General features: G+C 41.7%; 1 protein-coding gene across 3 annotated transcripts in view; it reads left to right on the top strand.

Annotated features, from left to right (window-relative positions):
* septin5a (septin 5a) overlaps positions 1–18,587 on the top strand; it is a 63,236-nt gene that overhangs the window by 34,354 nt on the left and 10,295 nt on the right. For all 3 annotated transcript variants that reach the window (XM_063040894.1, XM_063040892.1, XM_063040893.1), the window contains exons 2-5: positions 9,691–9,787; positions 12,430–12,516; positions 12,910–13,033; positions 15,812–15,946. In XM_063040894.1, coding sequence (XP_062896964.1) covers positions 9,691–9,787; positions 12,430–12,516; positions 12,910–13,033; positions 15,812–15,946 — 443 coding nt within the window. The remainder of the gene's footprint in view (positions 1–9,690; positions 9,788–12,429; positions 12,517–12,909; positions 13,034–15,811; positions 15,947–18,587) is intronic.

The raw sequence follows: 18,587 nt of genomic DNA, 5'->3' as shown, positions 1-18,587 counted from the left end.
ACTGAACTGACTCCACGACCTATAGACTCACTGTCAATATCTCTACAACTCATGATCTCAGTATTATTTTTTATTTATTATTTAATATTAGTATTAAGTTTATTTTTGTATTTTCACAGATTGTCTTCTTTTGTACATTGGAGGTTTGCCAGTCTTTGTTGTACTTTCTCATTGATTCTGTTGTATTTCTTTGTTTTACTATAAATGGCTGCAAAGAAAATGAATCTCAGGGTGGGATATTATGACATATACAATGATAAATTTAGTGTGAACACTGAACTTTGACACTGGGTGGGTGTTACTGAGGAACCCGGGATTCCTCAAATCAGTGACACTGGGTGTTCACACTGAGGACCCCTGGAGACACCTCCTTCAGTGGCACAGGATGGTCTAACTGAGCGATTGCTAGGATCAGATCTGTGACATTGATGACCTGTAACTGTTGAGTACTTGTTGAGTGTTTGTGTCAGATGCTGTTACCTAAAGTTTTCTCCAATTATATCATCCGGGATGCACTACAATGTTTCTGTTTCACTAAATTCTTTCCTCTCCCACTAGTTCATCCACAAGCTGAGCTCATTATGTTCAGGGCCCAGTTATAAAAGTGAGAAGTTGCAGAACCCTGTAAAAAGTTTTGACATTCCTTTGCAGTTTGTCTTCTGCTCTGCATCAGCCTTATTCATAATGTTGAACTTGTGTTGTGTGTGGAGTCACTTGTGAGCTGTGGCTGATCAGGGCCATGGTGTCAAAGAATGTCGTTGTTGTCGTGGCTATCCCTCGAGGTTGAGGATGATGGTCTTCGTTCTGTTGATCTCTGTCAAAGAGTGTAGGAAGGGACTGAGTCAAAGGTGGACAAAATAGCAAAATGGCAAAATGACAAAATGTGGCTGATCAGTGCCATGGTGTCAAGGGTGTCATGGTGGGAAGAGTCTGAACCAAAGGTGGACAAAATGGAGGTGAGGCAGGAGCAGGCAGAAACAATGAGCCTACCCAGTGGATCTTGAGTAGGAGAGAGAAACAGCCTGTACGGGATAAAAGAATAATGATGTTGGTGGCAGTGGACGGGAGATCTCCAGAGTCGATGGTGCGGGACACAACGGCCTGATGGTCCTGAGTGGGATCATTTTCAAGCGGTAAGTAAGAGGAGGTGTCTGAGAGTTGCTGCCTGGCTTCAGCAAGTGTCACCCTTGGAATTCCCTCACTTCATCTGTCTAGTACTTTGTCCCTGTATTTCCTCAAGGCATTCATTCTACAAAGGTTTAGGTAGTATAGCTGCTTCTTAATCAGCTTCAGTAACCTGAATTCAGTCTTGACCTGAGTGTTGTCTGTGTGGAGTTTTCATGCTCTCCTGAACACATGGATTTCTCAGGCCAGGCCAAGATGCTGCCTGGCCTGCTGCATTCACCAGCAACTTTTATGTGTGTTGCTTGAAATTCCAGCATCTGCAGAGTTCCTCGTGTTTGGATTTCTCCTGTGTTCTCTGGTTTCCCCCCATATCCCAAGAAATCCATTTCAATGGGTTAAATTGGCCCTGGTGTAGGTGAGGGGTAGATCTTGGGGTGGTTGGTGATATGGTGGAACTTGTGGCATCTGAAGATTGGGAAGGCAGGACAGGCAGGGAAGCTCGTGTGGATGAAGACAATGTCGCTTGCTGTAAATCTTGGCAGAGTGCAGCTTCCTCTGTCACTTCGCTCCTCTTCTGATTTCAGTCCCAGGAATATTCCAGAATGTCCATTTTTTTTTGTAGTTATTTCTTCTGGCATGGAATGTATCAAAGAGATGATGGGAGTCGTTCAACAGCAACCTTTAAAAGCCAACTGAATGTGTGTTCCAGGAGAAGAATTCTGCAGGTCCTTGAGATTTGAGCAGTGAGGTTGGTTAACCAACACTTCTAAACAGATGCCATTGGCACACAAGGCAAATTTCTCCTTGTGAAATCTGTCCTATTATATGTGAGGGGTAACAAGAAATGTGAGTACTGTTAAGGCTCTTTTTGTTCCCTAACCACCCCCCCCCCCACCTCCACATTGTTCCATGCTGGGAGACACTTAGCACAAATGGCCTGGAAACTGATCACTGTATGTGCAGGCAGGGATTGGCTCCTCCTGTGTGTATATAAATGGTATTGTTTGGAGAATTTTGAGGTAGTGCCCTTGGCTGACCGCATGAGTATGTGGACTTGTAAATAGCAAGTCAATAGATAATGTTGACTGGGAGTCTTGTACTACTGTGGCTTCATAAATCAGGGCATTGAGTTGGGGAGTTGGGATGTTATGTTGAAGTTGTGTAAGACTTTGGTGAGGCAAAATTTGGAGTATTGTGTGCAATTCTGGTCACCTAGCTACAGGATGGTGAGGTGGAGATGCATCTCTACCAAAAGAGGTGTAAGGCACTCCTTCCCTCTGCTGGCTTGCAGGGTCACCCATCAGGAAGCCATGTGAAACCATGGGGGCAGGTGGTGGATGGTCGTATGAGCATCTGGTGCATATCACAAGACCTGGTTATGTGACCACTGACACCAGGCAGGCAATCTCTGAAGAGTATTGATAATTGCTGGGAGCACCCGTCTTGTAAAGACACTGCCCAGAAGAAAGAATGGCAAACCACTTCTGTAGAAAAATTTGCCAGGAACAATCATGGCCACAGACCATGATCGCCCACATCATGTGACACAGCACACAATGAATGATCCTACAGGAGAGATAACAATAAGATTGAAAGAATGCAGGAAATATATAAGGATGTTCCTGGTTCATGAGGACCTGAGTTATTGGGAAATGTTGAATAGGTTTGGACTTTATTTCCTGGACATGGGAGAATGGGGGGAAATCTTATAGTGCTTTACAAAATTAATGGTATAAATAGGGTGACTACTTGCAGGTTTCTTCCTCTTGGGTTGGGTGAGACTAGAACTAGAGGTCATAGGTTTAGGGTGAAAGGTGAAATACATAAGGGGGAATCTGAGGGGAAACTTCACTCAAAGAGTGGTGCGAGTGTGAACAATTTGCTGGCAGGAGTGATAGATGCAAGTTCAATTGTAATGTTTAAGAGAAGCTTAGCTAGGTACGTAGATGAGAGGGGTTTGGAGAGCTGTGGTCTGTTGCAGGTAGATGGGACTAGGCAAAAGACCAGGTCAGCACAGGCTAGATGGGCTGAAAGACCTTTTCTATGCTGTAGTACTCGATGACTCTATGTCTGTTACCTGTGGGGATTGCAAACCGAATATTCACTTAAATTGGAATCACAAGTAAGTTGGTTGTGCTTCTTCACAAACCTGTGAGGTTGCTGAAGAGGTTAATGGGATACTTGATGTTTTACATTATTATCTTTAAAACACACTTTAGAGCACATCACTTCGGTTATGCTCGTGACCTTTATTTGAATGATGGCAGACATTACCTCCCTTTTGCACTCAGCAAGATCACATAAACAGCACATCATTTCAAAATGCATTATATGCAGTATACAGTGATCTCTCAGTCTAAGGGGCCAATGGCTGTGTTTATGCCTCTCCCTATATCTGTATGTTCTGATGCACCTTGCTCCCTTGTGTAGTCATCAGGTACTCCCTAAAAGTGGTTTGTGAATTCAACTCCCCCATCAGTGCCAAGTCCCACATTCAAGAGAAAACAGGTCTCTGATTAAAGCTATTTATCTTGAATTCCTTACAGGATTTATTGGTGGTTATCAAATAGTTAAGCCTCTAGTTGCGGATGCCACCACAGGGCAAAAGATATTTTCTATGCTTATGTATAGAAAACCTCTTCAGAAATTTGGAAGTCACTGATCAGCTTTCTCTTTTTCCAGTTCTGGGGAGTAACCCTTCCAAATTTATTTGGGAAATTTGTCCGGTAAGTTTGTACTTGCCTTAAAAGTAATCCATATATATTGCTGGGAGTGAGGTTCCCTGACTTAATAATTCCATTGGAGGAGGAATTTTAGCCTCATGGGTGTTTCTGTGCCAAGTTTTGACTTGAAGCCTTTATAATTTAATAGAACGTAATTGCAAGTACTAACATGGCTTCAAATTCAAGTACATACTTTTGAAAGTAGGAATGTTTTCAGGAGATAACATTGAAATGGTTGAAAGATGACCAAGGATTAGCTATTAGCTATACTGTTTGGGCACGTAGCCAAGTGGTTAAGGCATTGGCCTAGCGACCTGAAGGTTGTGAGTTCGAGCCCCAGCCGAGGCAACGTGTTGTGTCCTTGAGCAAGGCACTTAATCACACATTGCTCTGTGATGACACTGGTGCCAAGCTGTATGGGTCCTAATGCCCTTCCCTTGGACAACATTGGTGTCGTGGAGAGGGGAGACTTGCAGCATGGGCAACTGCTGGTCTTCCATACAAACTTGCCCAGGCCTGTGCCCTGGAGAGTGAAGACTTCCCAGGCGCAGATCCATGGTCTCGCAAGACTAACGGATGCCTTAAATACTGTAGGGGGTCTGACTCCGCACTCTGAGTAACTCCAAGTTGCATGGCCACAGCCGGGTGAAGAAGATACATCATGGGCCATAGTTTATGGTATTATCAAAAATAAACTTCTCCACGAAGGGTCTCGGCCTGAAACGTCGACTGTACTTCTTCCTATTGATGCTGCCTGACCTGTTGCCTTCCACCAGCATTTTGTGTGTGTTGCTTGAATTTCCAGTATCTGCAGATTTTCTCGTGTTCTCCAATACTTCATGGGTTATGGATTGATTTTTTTCATGTTAGACATAAGTTAGACTCTTATCCCTTCAAACCAGGATCAAGGTTCAAAGAAAATTTATTATCATAGTATGTGTATGTTACCTTGAGATTAATTTCCTTGCAGGCATATACAGGGAAAAAGAAATACAACATACAGGGTGCCCAAAGTTTTGCTTTGGGCCCTTTTCCTTTCTTGTTATTTTGAAACTGTAAAAGATGGAAATAAAAAAGTTTTCTTGCTTAAAATATTAAATAAATGCATCATCTTTAACTTTACGTCTTTTGGAAATCAGTTCATCTTTTACTCGCTTAACTATTCACAGTAACAGAAATTTTGACCAGGGTGCCCAAACTTTTGCATGCCACTGTATGTAACACATTTCAACTTTACGCGCCCCCCCACCCCATGCATAAGCAGCAGTGAAAGCATCAACCCTCCCACTCCCCCTCCTCTCCCCCACCTGCCTCAACAAAAGCGGCAGTCCATCAGCACTTGCCACGTAAGCAACAGCAAAGCCTACAAAGAGACCATGATCTAAAGCCTATCAAAAAATTCACTGTGAACCCCAGCACTTCAACATTCTGCAGGCTGTCTCTGTTGCTGATGAGGGAGAGAGAGGTATCCCTCCTGCTGCAGTGACAGGGGCGGCCAAGGGCTCACTGATTCGATGTTACGGTCTGCAACGTTGCCTATTGTGATAGCAGTGTGTACTGCTGACTCGATGTTCCAACCTCCCACAGTGCCTCAGGTAGTGACAGCTGCGAGGAATTGTGTCCTTCCCAGGGCCACACCCCGAAGGTGCACGTCTTCCAGGCCGTTCCTGAAGATATTGAAAATGCCAGGCTGCTCAGCAAGCTCCAGACAGGATACTCTCTACTCTGCATCTATAGAAGTTTGTCAAAGTTTTTGGCGATATGCTGAATCTATGCAGACTTCTTAGACAGCAGAACTGCATGGATGGCTTATTTGCGATGACACTAGCTGGTCCCAGGACAAATCGTTGAATATGTTGTCCCTAAGGAATTTAAAGCTACTGACGCTCTCCACCTCTATTTCCCTAATGAGGACTGGCTCATGCACCTCCAGCTTCTTCCTCCTGTCGTCAATAATTAGCTCTTTGGTTTTGGTGATGTTGTGAGAGGTTGCTGTTGTTGAAGCACTCAACCAGATTTTCACTTTCCCTCTTTAGATACTAATCTGTAACCACCTTTGATCTGGCCAACAAAAGTGGCATCATGAGCAACTTAAATACAGCATGAGCTGTTCCTAGCCACACAATCATAAGTATAAAGTGAGTAAAGCAGGGGCTAAGCACACAGCCCTGCAGTGCACCTACATGATAGTGAATGAGGAGGAGGTGTTGTCAATTCAAACTCACTGGGGTCTGCTAGCAAGGAAATTGAGGATGCAGTTGCACATGGAGAATTTGAGGCCTAGGTCTTGGAACTTATTGATGAACTTTGAGGGGATGATAGTGTTGAATGCTGAGCTATAGTCAATGAAGAGTGTTCTGACATTGGCATCATCACTGCCTAGGTGTTCCAGAGGTAAGTGAAGTGCCAATGAAATGGCGTATGCTGTTGAGCTGTTGTGATGGTAGGCAAATTCAGGTCACTCTTCAGGCAGGGGTTGATGTGCTTCATGACCAATCTCTTGAAACTCTTCATCATGGTGGATGAGAGAAAGAATGGAGGGAGAATGGAAAGCAGGAAGGGATGAGGAATAAGGGGATGAAGAACCCACATTTTATGGGCTTGCTCTATTTAACGAGCAATTGACTGCTCCATTCTCACAAGATGCTTCTTTTCCTTAATGATTTCTGCTATCTGCAAACCTACTGCCATACCTCCCCAACCATTGAAGAATATGTACTGTACTGGAAAAGTCCTAAATGGAATAACTGAAGAACAGGGGTCACCCAGTAGACACTAGGGCTAGGACTCTGTAGTCAATGATGAGCACTGATGTATTGCTGCTAGTAAATTCAAAACATTGGCTACACTGTGATCCTCCCTGTGGGAACCTGCAGGAACTGTTGATGAGGAACACATGGGAAAATACATGGACTGTGAAACTTATTTTGCTGTGAACATAGGCTTTAGTACATTCTTGTCTGTTGCAGTTTCAGAGATGAAGTCTTATGTGCATGATATTGAACTGCAGGGAATTCTAATGATTCCTTGACCCAATGCAGAAAATAGCAGCGAGATTGACAGACTACCCCATCGTTCTTCCTTCAACAGAAAGAAAAGTAAACGTTTGTCATTTGCATGATGTTTGTGAGTTAGTGGCATGTAAGAGGGTTAAATAACAACAGTGCACCATAACAACATGGCCTATCTAACCACTGTGACAATGCCTCAAAGTAATCTGTAGTGTATTAGGTCTCTGGGTCATTATATGTTCTCTTGCGCCCTATCTGAATTTGCACATGTCGGTTCCACTGTTCTCAACATCTATCACTTGCAGCAGAAGAACTGTGGGAAGGAAGTTCTGGTGTTCCCTGCTGTGGCCATCATTATGTTGCTAATTCACTTATCTGTCATTCCCACTTATCAGGCTGCCTCTTGATGTCTTGTCATTTCAGCTGGTTAGTGAGCCGTGCTACCCATCACTGGTCTAATGACTGAGCATATGTAGGATCGCATATACATCGCATCACATCCTATAAACAATGAGACCAATGCAATACTCTGCCTTGAAAATACATCACTATTCTTTTACTATCCTTGATTCTACATCCTGGAACTCCCTCATCAAAAATATTGTGAGTCTATCTTCACCAGTATGACAACATTAGGTTGAGAAGTTCATGAAGATCAGGCAATAAGTATTGGCTTTTGTTGGTAACTGTTCATAAAATAAAAATGATCAAAGTTAAGGTGGACACAATTTATCCTGGACTTCCATCCTCCTTTGGGTTGATTCTCCCTTCTGCAACTGTTTGAAACATTATGGCTCTTATTCCTCACACAGCTGCCGGCTGACCTGTTGAGTGTTTCCACAATTCTCTGCTTCCAGCTCGTCAGTGACTACTCCACCACTAACTTCCCTACAATCCACTCTTTGCCTCCCTGGCACCCTCTAATTCTTGCCTGGCTGCCTGATTATTCTTTCTTACTCACGATATCTTTACTGCCATAAATACTGCTGTTTCACCCTGTCAGTTCTACTGCTAGAATCCTCAGTACTCCCCAAATCTTCTTAACCCAATCTTTCCCCAACTCTCAGACATCCTCTATGTTCCTTGGTCCTTTCGACCTTCATCCTCTATGGCTCTCTAAACTTGAATGCATTCTTAAACCCCACCCTCTCTATATATCCCCATTCCTCTCAGCTCTCTAATCCTCTCCCAATCTTCCCTCCAACTCCAGCATCCTGCTTGGCCAATCCTCTGCCCTCCCCATTCACTTCCCTCTGTCCCAGCCTGAAGCTCAACTGCAGGCGTTTGCATGAAGTGTTTAACCAAGAAGACAACAAACTGCAAGATAAAGAAATAACAATAATAAATAAGCAATAATTAGCAAGAATGTGAGATGAGGTGTCCTTGAAAGGGAGTCCATAGGTTGTGGGAACAGTTCAGTGAAGGGGCGTGTGAAGTTATCCCTACTGATTCAAAAACTTGAGGGTTGAGGGGGAATAATTGTTTCTGAACCTGATAGTGTAGGTCCTGAGGCTCCCTTACCTCCTTCCTGATAGCAGACAGTGAGAAGAGAGCATGGCCTAGGTGGTGGGAGTCCTTGGAAGTTGGATGCTGCTTTCCGAATCTTCACGACCTTCTATGCAGAGGTGCTGGCATGTTTTCTTTGTAATGGAACTTACATCCTTGGCCCAAAACAGATCCTCTGAAATGATAACACCAGTGAATTTAAAGTTGCTGACCCTTCCCACCACTGATCTCCCGATGAGAACTGGCTCATGCACCCCTGGTCAGTGGAACCACTCATTCAGATTTTCACTCTCCCTCCTTTAGCTGCTTCATCACCACCTTTGATTCAGCCAACAGTGGAATTGTCAGCAAACATAAATATGGCATTGGAGCTGTGCCATAAGTGTAAAGCGAGTAGAGCAGGGGGCGAAGCACACAGCCTTGTGCACCAGTGCTGGCTGAGATTGTTGTTACCAATCTAAATTGATTGTGGTCTGCAAGTGGAGGAAATTGAGGCCTAGGACTTGAAGCTTATTGATTAATTTTGAGGGGATGATAGTATTGAATGCCAAGCTGTAGTCAATGAAGAGCAGCCTGATGAATGCATCTGGATCATTGTGTTACAGTTACAGTGAAAGTGAGGCACAGGTAAGCAAATGAAGTACAAGGGACAAGAGAAGATGGATTGGTAGATCAAGAGTTCATCTTTGCCAAATGAAGGAAGATTGAGAGATCAAAATTTCAGCTTTAGATTCAACAAAAAGTGGTGTTTTCATCTGTAATTTGCAGCTGATGAAACCAAGTTGTGACTGCAACAATGCCACCCAAAAAAAGCTCCATGTTCAGGTTGTTGTTTGCTGTTAATTGCATTAATTCACGAGCAAGTAACTAATTTATTTATTTATTGAGAAACAGTGCGGAGTAGGCCCCTCCGGCCCTTCAAGCCACAGCAACCAGCAATGCCCCAGCTTAATGCTAGCCTCATCAGGGGACAATTTACAATCATCAATTATCCTACCAACTGGTATGTCTTTGGGCTGTGGGAGGAACCTAGAGCACCCAGAGGAAACCCATGTGGTCACAGGGAGAATATACAAACTCCTTACAGGCAGCAGCGGGAACTGAACCCAGGTCGCCTGTACTGGAAAGTGTTGTGCAAACCACTATGCTACCGTGCCGCCCACCGAATGCACCTCATGCAAGGGGAATATGTGTTGGAAACTCCAGTCTACCATTCATAAATTGTGTGCGTTTCTTTGTAATGGAGTAAGCAGGTACTCCTCTTGGCCCTTGTTGTGTGATCCCCAGTTATTGCCCCACTAAAATCTGTGTTCTGTTTGTTTCAGGACGTGGAAAAAGAATACGTGGGATTCGCCACGCTTCCCAACCAAGTCCATCGCAAATCGGTGAAGAAAGGATTTGACTTCACATTAATGGTAGCAGGTACGAATGCCAGCTGCTCACATTCTTTAAAACCATTACTCAGAATAATGATGAATAGTATAACAAGATGAAATTCTGACATGCAAAATTGCAGCAGTGGTTGGTTGTATAGCGCTCTAGATTTCTCTCAGTTTGTGAAAGGCATTCATGAATGTCATTTCTCCGTTTGTTTGTTGAAAATGGCATGTCTTTGTGAAAAGTGAGATGTCCCTTGGTGAGTGAAGGAAAACTCTGTCAAGGTCCAATCTCCCCTGCCTGCTTCAAGGTGTGGCGCATGCTTAACAATAGGTCATTAACCATTGCTGCTTGGCAAATCATTGAGAAGCCGGTAGTTCTTGTACATGTCAGTTTAATCAGGAATGGAAGTTGTTTGGGGGTGTGCATACTTGTAGGATGTACAAATTGCAAAAGAGTATATATAATTGTAGAGCTATTAGGCAAATGACAAATTCAAATTTGTGTTATTTCATGCGTTTTTTACAAAAATGTCTCATTCCTACTGTTTCCAAAATTGATTACATTTCATAGAGTCATTATTGGAAGAAGGAAGCCTTAGTCCATGATGTCTCTCTGTAGAGCACTCCAGTATATCCCATTCCCTTCTGTCTGTTCACTACCTGGCAGAATTTTCCCACAAATATGTATTCAATTTCCTTTTGAAATTGTAAAGCAACTCATCTTCCATCTCAGGCAGTAGTTACCAATGATCAATATTTATTGTGTTTAAGAATTAATTCCTCATAGACTCCTATATTTTTTGCTGGAAACCTTTACTCTGTATTTGTTCGAAAAATTATGTTAATCTCTGAGGTTCACAGGAGCCTTCTAGAAAATCTATTTGGAGTCAGGTGTTCCAGTTAATGAGATGAGATTGGAGGTGTGGGTTGTAGAGGTGCCCTGCTCTATAAAAAGATACTTAGTCAGGTTACTGACAGGGTCTGCTCTTCTCAAGAAGGGTCTGTTCATGAGCACCATGTCACGATCAAAACACCTTTTGGAGGACCTTAGAAGAAGAATTGTAGAGGTGCATGAAGCTGGAAAAGGCTACAAAACCATTCCTAAAGACCCAAGTGTTCATCAGTCCACAGTAAGAGAAATTGTCTGCAAATGGAGGAAACTCAGTACTGTTGCGACTCTCCCTAGGAGTGGGCATCCTGCAGAGATCACACCAAGAACACAATGTACAATGCTGAAGTAGGTGGAAAAAACCCAAGGGTAACAGTAAAAAAAACCTGCAGAAATCTCCAGAGGTTGCTAAAGTCTGGGTTCATGTATCCACTATAAGAAAAATACTGAACAAGAATGGTTTTCCTGGAAGAACACCATGGAGGAAACCACTGCTCTCCAAAAATAAAACATTGCTGCATATTCCAGTTTGCAAAATACCACCTGGATGATCTACAGCACCTCTGGGACAATGTTCTGTGGACAGATGAGACAAAAGTTGAACTTCCTGACAGAAATGCACACTTCTATGTTTGGGGAGAAAAAGGGCACTGCACACCAACACCAAAACCTCATCCCACCCACAGAAGGAGCATCATGGTTTGGGGCTGCTTTGCTGCTTCAGGGCCCGGACAGCTTGCAAAGGTTGAGCGAACAATGAATTAAAAATTGTATCAAGACATTTTACAAGAGAATGTCAGAGTAGCAGTCTGTCACCTGAATCTTAATAGAAATTGGATAATACAACAAGACAATTATGCGAAAGACAAGAGTAAATCAACAACAAAATGGTTTAAAAAGAAGAAAATTCGTGTTTTGGAATGGCCGAGTCAAAGCCCTGATCTTAATCCTATAGAAATATTGAGGAAGGATTCGAAGCAAGCAGTTCATGCAAGGAAGCCACCCGACATCCCAGAGTTGAAGCAGTTCTGCAAGGAGGAATGACATAAAATTCCTCCAGGCTGACATGCAGGACTGATGAACAGTTACTGGAGATGTTTGGTTGCAGTTATTGTTGTACAGGGGGGTCACACCAGTTACTGAAAGCAAAGGTTCACATACTTGTTCCAACAAATACATGTAACATTGGATAATTTTTCTCAATAAATAGATAAATAAGTGTTTGCTTTTCAAAAGCTTTTTCCCACCATTCTGACACATTCCTGTTCCGTGTCTTTCATTTTTTTTTACAAGAAGCTTTCTGTGTCATACATGATATACACTGCATTTCCTCATCAAACTTCTTCTTTCATCATTAAAGCCATCACTTAAGTTAATCAAAACTATCTTAGCTTTCAGGATTTATGAGGAGCAGGCAGGAGAATGGATTCAAGAGATATAAAAATCAGCCAGACGCGATGGGCCTAATTCTACTCCTATGTCTTATGGTCTTATGGTTTGAGGATTCCATTTGTTTTAAAAGACCTGGTTACGTACAATCTCGGTTCCTGCCACTCTTAAAAGTTGTACCTTTTAGCGTGTAGTACCTTTCCTCACTGTTCTCAAAATCAATCAGTTGTTAATTTTATCTACCATGTAACTAAGGAAGTGAATGATGGGGTCTGATAGTAAAATAATGAGTTTTGGGCAGATTGGTGCATGATTGGAAGTAAAAATTTGCCAGTTGTAAGTTTTATTTATTAAATTTAGCTCTCTAAACACACACTGTCTTAAATTATGTTTTGCTCTCCCCACAGGAGAGTCAGGGCTGGGGAAATCTACATTGGTCAAGAGCCTGTTCCTTACAGATCTTTACAAAGACAGAAAGCTTCTCAATGCTGAAGGTAAGACCTAAAGGGGTTGACAGCAATAGTAATGCAGTTAATGGTGCTGGGGGAGTTCAGGTCAAGGAATGAGGTAAATTTTACCCTGCTATTTGGGCTAATTGCCAGGAATTGGTAACATTGCTGTAGGGGATTCAATAGATGTTGCCATAGTGAATGCTTTCCAATGTGAGGTGGTACTGGGTGGTAGAAGTGATGGTGCCCTGTGCTGGATGGTTGATTAGTTCCTACTCATCCCACAATTGACATAATGGCCATTACAGAGACTTGGATGTCACAAGGGCAGGAATGCCACTGGAAGTTCCGGGGTTTAAATGTTTCTAAAGGAACAGGGAGGGATTTTGTTAGGTTATTATACTCAATCCTCATATTTTCCTCATCTTTATTTCACAGAGAGAATCAACCAGACAGTGGAGATTACAAAACACACAGTAGACATTGAAGAGAAAGGTGTCAAACTAAAGTTGACAATAGTTGATACTCCTGGATTTGGAGACGCAGTGAATAACATCCAAAGGTAATCCTATGCTATGCCATTGGTGAACTTCACACAACTATTATGGGAATGTAGAGTTCTGTTCCCAAGGAGCTGTTGATAGAAAATTGCAAAACTCAGATTGGTGGATTATTTTCCTTTAACGGGTATGCAAAGGGTTACAGAGCCAAATTAGGTTACAATAATGAATCTTCCAGGAATGAGTTGAATCATACATGAAGTACAACCAGCTGACCAGCCAACATCTGTTGTTCTGTAAAGGAATAATGTCTATAGTTGGATTCAAGCCAAAAGATTTGCATGCATGGTTAAGACATATAGAAGGATAAATTGTAAACCATCTGGACTCGCACCTTTTTGGTGGTAAAATTGGGAAGCACCAACAATTGTCAATATTACCCTGAGAAACTGATATCATCAGTGGCATTTCTGCCCGGGCATTGTGGAAGAACTAAAGCAGCTCTCAGAGAGTGTACCTTTTGTACTCTATATACTCCAGTCAAAGAAAGTCATTGGAAATGGTGTTAAGGTAAGGCATTTATGAACAGGATGAGCTCAGTTATGTGAGAAGGACAGGAAAATGGGATTAGCCATGGATGGAGAGCAGAGACAACTGGCTGAAGAAAGGGAGGATCTCATAGAGACTAAAATCTTAGGATTTTTTTTAGATGTATTAAGAGAGTCAGGGGATAAAAAGCAAATGTAAGAAAATAATGTGAGATAAAAGATCAACCAAGATTGTGTTGCTATTGTTGCTGTGTTGCTTGTTGTTCTGCTGAGCATTATGAGCATACTATGTTGGTGCCAGAGTGTGTGGCAACCCCTGCGGGCTGCCTCCAGCACATCCTTGGGTGTGTTGATTTTTGATGCAAGTTGCACATTTCACCATATTTTGCAATGTATACATGGTGAAAAAATCTGAATCTGAACCTTTTCCTGTTTCCACATAGATGATCATGTAATATTATGGCGTGAACATACCCTAAAAACGTTAAACTATTTTCCTTACTTGTGAGTATTGAGTGTCCTTCAAGCTACAGGGTGTGGTGATGGATTAATAGTTCTCTGAGCACCGATGAATTTTTCAATCATACCCGGATTTATTAAACTAGGCATCAGTACTAAGGTCAGGATTTCAAGAGGAAGGATGTCTTGCAGATATACTGTATATATAGAACTTTTATTCAGAATGTCCACTCAGCATCACAGCAGTGAAAGTTGTTCTGTTCTGCTGTCTGGAATACATCAACAGCTCAGACCCTCCGTCGTGTGTGCAGGGAAATGTGAGCTTTCACTTGCTGAATAATAAATTAACCCTCTATTTGTCTGGCAGCACTATAAAACCTATGGCTGCTCTCAACTGCTCATTTTATCTGTGTAATGTGATCCTAACACTTCCTTCACTCACTTACATGTACTGTGTAAGCTGCAGTGCAAAATAAGCATTCATTAAAGAAATTTGAAAGATTGTTCATATTTTATCAAGATCTGCATCTTATTGTTAGAGTCCAAATCCAGATTCCCCAGATTGTGCCACTCAGCTACATAGAGGACGGCTTACACTGACTAATTAATCTGTCAATCTGAATGCTCTAGCGTGTGGGTGGGGAACTGGCATATGCAGAGGAAATCCATGTGGTCAAAGGGAGAAGGTGCATACCTCACGCAAAGAGCACCAGAGTCAGGATTGAACCCTAGTCTCTGGGATTGTGAGGCTGCAGCTAAACCAATTGTACCCCCCCCCCCCCGGCTGCTGTGACTAATGAGATGAGTGGATCCCATCTGTTCTGTCAGGTGGACATGGAGAATGCGATGACAGTATGGTCTAAGTGCTGAAGAATGGGGTTAGTATGGACGGCCAGCATGGACAGTGGGCTGAAGGGTCTGCTTCTCTGACAGTTTCGCAGAAAAGCAGACAAGTTGTTGTCAGACTTCTGATAAATATTTATTAATCAATGAACAGTAGGAAATCTGATTATCATTAGTCTCCTGTTTATATTAAGAATACTTTCCACCAAATAGGCTGCTATTTTGGGTAAACGATGAGTCTAATCTTTCAACTAAAGCCATTAGAAGACACAAAAGTGCCCCAGTATTGTACAGTGAAACAGCAACAAATATTCTCCTGTTTTAGAGATGCACAACTGATAAAGTCTGAACGATAATAAAAACAAATAATAATTTAAAATGTATATTTTTATTCATAATACCAAGCACACACCACTGGTACTGACAGGGTATGGAAATCTTCAATGATTCACCAGTGATGCTCCAAGCATTTCTGAAAGACCACGTCCAGGATGTCTCAGGGACATGTACAACAATGAATTGAAATTTTGAGCCACGGGTGCCAAATATTCCAGTTTGTAGTTACTGTGCCAGCATGGATCATAATCAGGATGCATAGTCAGATTATGGTGACTGTATAGAGCACCCAACTATTTCCTGGGCCAAAGAGCTAGAGAGAGACAGGCTGAGAGGCGAATGAGTAAGATGGAGATTAGTGCACGACGTGGCTTTGGCGGAGATGACGAGGGGTGTCGTGGATATGATGAGGCTGCAACAAACCTTGAGGAAAGGTCTGTGCTCTGTTTCATAGGCTTTACTTCTGTGTCTGAGAACTGGAACAATAACAAACAGTGTTGAAAATGGGATCAACTGCATAAATGACTTGTCTCCACACTTCCAGAGGTTGTGAATCAGTCTGTAATGGATGAAGACCAAGCAAACTCAATCGCTGCTTTTGTCAAAGTCATGAGCCCACATTCCATTTGACCTCATTCTCTCCTTTTGTGACAGCTGGAAGCCCATAGCGGACTACATTGACCAACAGTTTGAGCAGTATTTCCGAGATGAGAGTGGCCTAAACCGGAAGAACATTCAGGATAACCGTGTCCACTGCTGCCTGTATTTTATCTCTCCCTACGGACACGGGTAAGAGGAAGAGTTCAAGTTCAGTTTATTGTCATTCAACTGTACGTATGTATGCGGCCACATGAAGCAATGTTCTCCAGTCCAAGGTGCACAACTCAATACATATAGCTCATACACACAACACATAAAGTAATTTTACCACTAGTAAATTAATAATCAGGTGCATTTATGATTCAAGTTTAAAAAGTAAACAGTATAACACCTCTGCTGCTTCATGCATGATGTGACCTGGGTGGTGGCAGGGAGTTCAGTAGTCTTATGGCTTGGGGGAAGAAGCTGTTTCCCATCCCAGGAGGGGGAGAGGTAAAGCTAAGAGCTGGAAAGTTGATTGGCAAAAGGGATACAAGGCTGGAGAAGGGAGAGGATCATGGGATGGGAGGCCTAGGGAGAAAGCAAGAAAGGGGGAAGGGAGCACCAGAGGAAGATCGAGAGCAGGCAGGGAGTTATTGTGAGAGGGACAGAGAGAGAAAAAAGAGGAAAAGCTAATAACTAAATAAATAATGGATGGGGTAAGAAGGGGAGGAGGGGCACTAACGGAAGTTAGAGAAGTCAATGTTCATGCCATCAGGTTGGAGGCTACCCAGACGGAATATAAGGTGATGTTCCTCCAACCTGAGTGTGGTGTCATCTTGACAGTAGAGGAGGCTGTGGATAGACATATCAAAATGGGAATGGGATGTGGAATTAAAATATGTGGCCACAGGGAGATCCTGCTTTCTCTGGCGGACTGTGTATCTGCAGGACTCTGCTGAATTTGTTCATTGTGATTGAACACGTGTCGTGTGTCTCATGGTTGTGATGGTAACAGGGTTTTGTTGAACTTTCTGCATCTGATCTTTAGTTCTTTGGGATTTTAGGGTCTTTAATTCGCTTGAGATTTCTATTAGAGACTTGAGATTTGTATTAGAGATGGTCCACTTGTGTGAATGCATTTTATGTCCATGTTGTGGGTTTGGAGGAGGGGGGGCTGGTGTTCTCTGATTAATTTATTCTGTTTTACCTTTGGGGGAAGGCTTGGATATTGGACTCAGGGTGGTTCATGGGCAAGACCAAAACATATGAGTTAAAGAGGCTATCTGCCCCGAACATCTATCACAAAAAGGATTAATATGCGAGTAAAAACGCGCTAACTTATCTTTGGACATATGTGCTCTATGAACCACTTTAAATTGAATTAGGGAATGTTTAGCACAAATAGAGGAAGTATTAACTAATTGTAAAATCTGCCCCCAATCATCCACAGAAATGGTAAGCCCCAATTCCTGTTCCCAATCTACCCTAATCTTATCAAATGGAGCTTTCCTAAATTTCATAATAATATTATAAATCATAGCCGATGCACCTTTCTGACAAGGATTGAGGTTAATTATCGAATCTAAAATATATGTAGGAGGAAGCATTGGAAAGGAAGAAAGTATAGTACTTAGGAAATTTCTAACTTGTAAATATCTAAAAAAATGTATTCTTGATAAGTTATATTTATTAGATAATTGTTCAAAAGACATAAGGGAACCATCTAAAAATAAATCCAAAAACGGTAAAATACCCTTAGTCTTCCAAGTTTGAAAAGCGCGATCCGTAAAAGAGGGAGGAAAAAATATGTTACCTAAAATAGGAATCGCTAACCCGAATTGATTAAGATCAAAAAATTTTCTGAATTGAAACCAAATGCGCAAAGCATATTTAACTATCGGGTTAGAGACCTGCTTAAGGCGTTTCGAATCAAAAGGGAGAGAGGAGCCTAAAATGGAGCCAAGTGTATAACCCTGAACAGATTGTAGTTCCAATGCTACCCATTTAGGAATAGATAGTATATCCTGATCAAGTAACCAAAATTTCATATGTCGAATATTAATAGCCCAATAATAGAATCTAAAGTTAGGTAATGCTAAACCTCCATCTCTCTTAGCTTTCTGTAAATGTATTTTACCCAGTCTCGGATTCTTATTCTGCCAAATAAATGAAGAAATTTTAGAGTCAACTTTGGAAACTTTTTGGAGAGATATTTTTAATATTATTTCTAAGGTATTAAATATAGATATCTCTCCTCACCCTATTACTGCTATCTTTGGACTACCTAAAATTTTTAGTAATCTTTCCCCTTCAGCCCGTAGAATGATTGCATTTCTTACTTTAATGGCGAAAAGATGTATTTTACAACATTGGAAAGAGCTTAATGCTCCAACTACCTTTTTTTGGTTCTCTCAGACGATTTTATGTTTGAATCTGGAGAAAATTAGAAGTAACCTTTATGATTCTTCATTTAAATTTGAACAGATTTGGGGACCTTTTATTCGATATTTTCATTTAATGTAATATATACCCTTCTTGTTTTTTTTTTCACTGTTTTTAATGGAGGTCGGGATTGAGGACGTGATTTTAAGTTTAACTCTGTTTGGTTTCAAGTTAGCCCATTGCTTTGCTTTGCTTTTAGTTAGTTGCACGGTGGGTTTTTTTTTGGGTTTTTTTTTTCTTTTTTCCATTGATATATATAAAATTTAGTATACTATTATGTTATCTTGGTTTCTTATGTTTAAATTACATTGTTTGTAGTATTTTTTTTGTATTGATACCTTCTGGAATTTTATTATATTTTAACATTGTATTAATGTTTATATGGCTTACCTTTTTGTATACTTAT

Source organism: Mobula hypostoma, chromosome 2 (assembly GCF_963921235.1).
Source record: "Mobula hypostoma chromosome 2, sMobHyp1.1, whole genome shotgun sequence".
Lineage (NCBI taxonomy): Eukaryota > Metazoa > Chordata > Chondrichthyes > Myliobatiformes > Myliobatidae > Mobula > Mobula hypostoma.
This window is presented reverse-complemented; position numbering and strand designations above follow the sequence as displayed.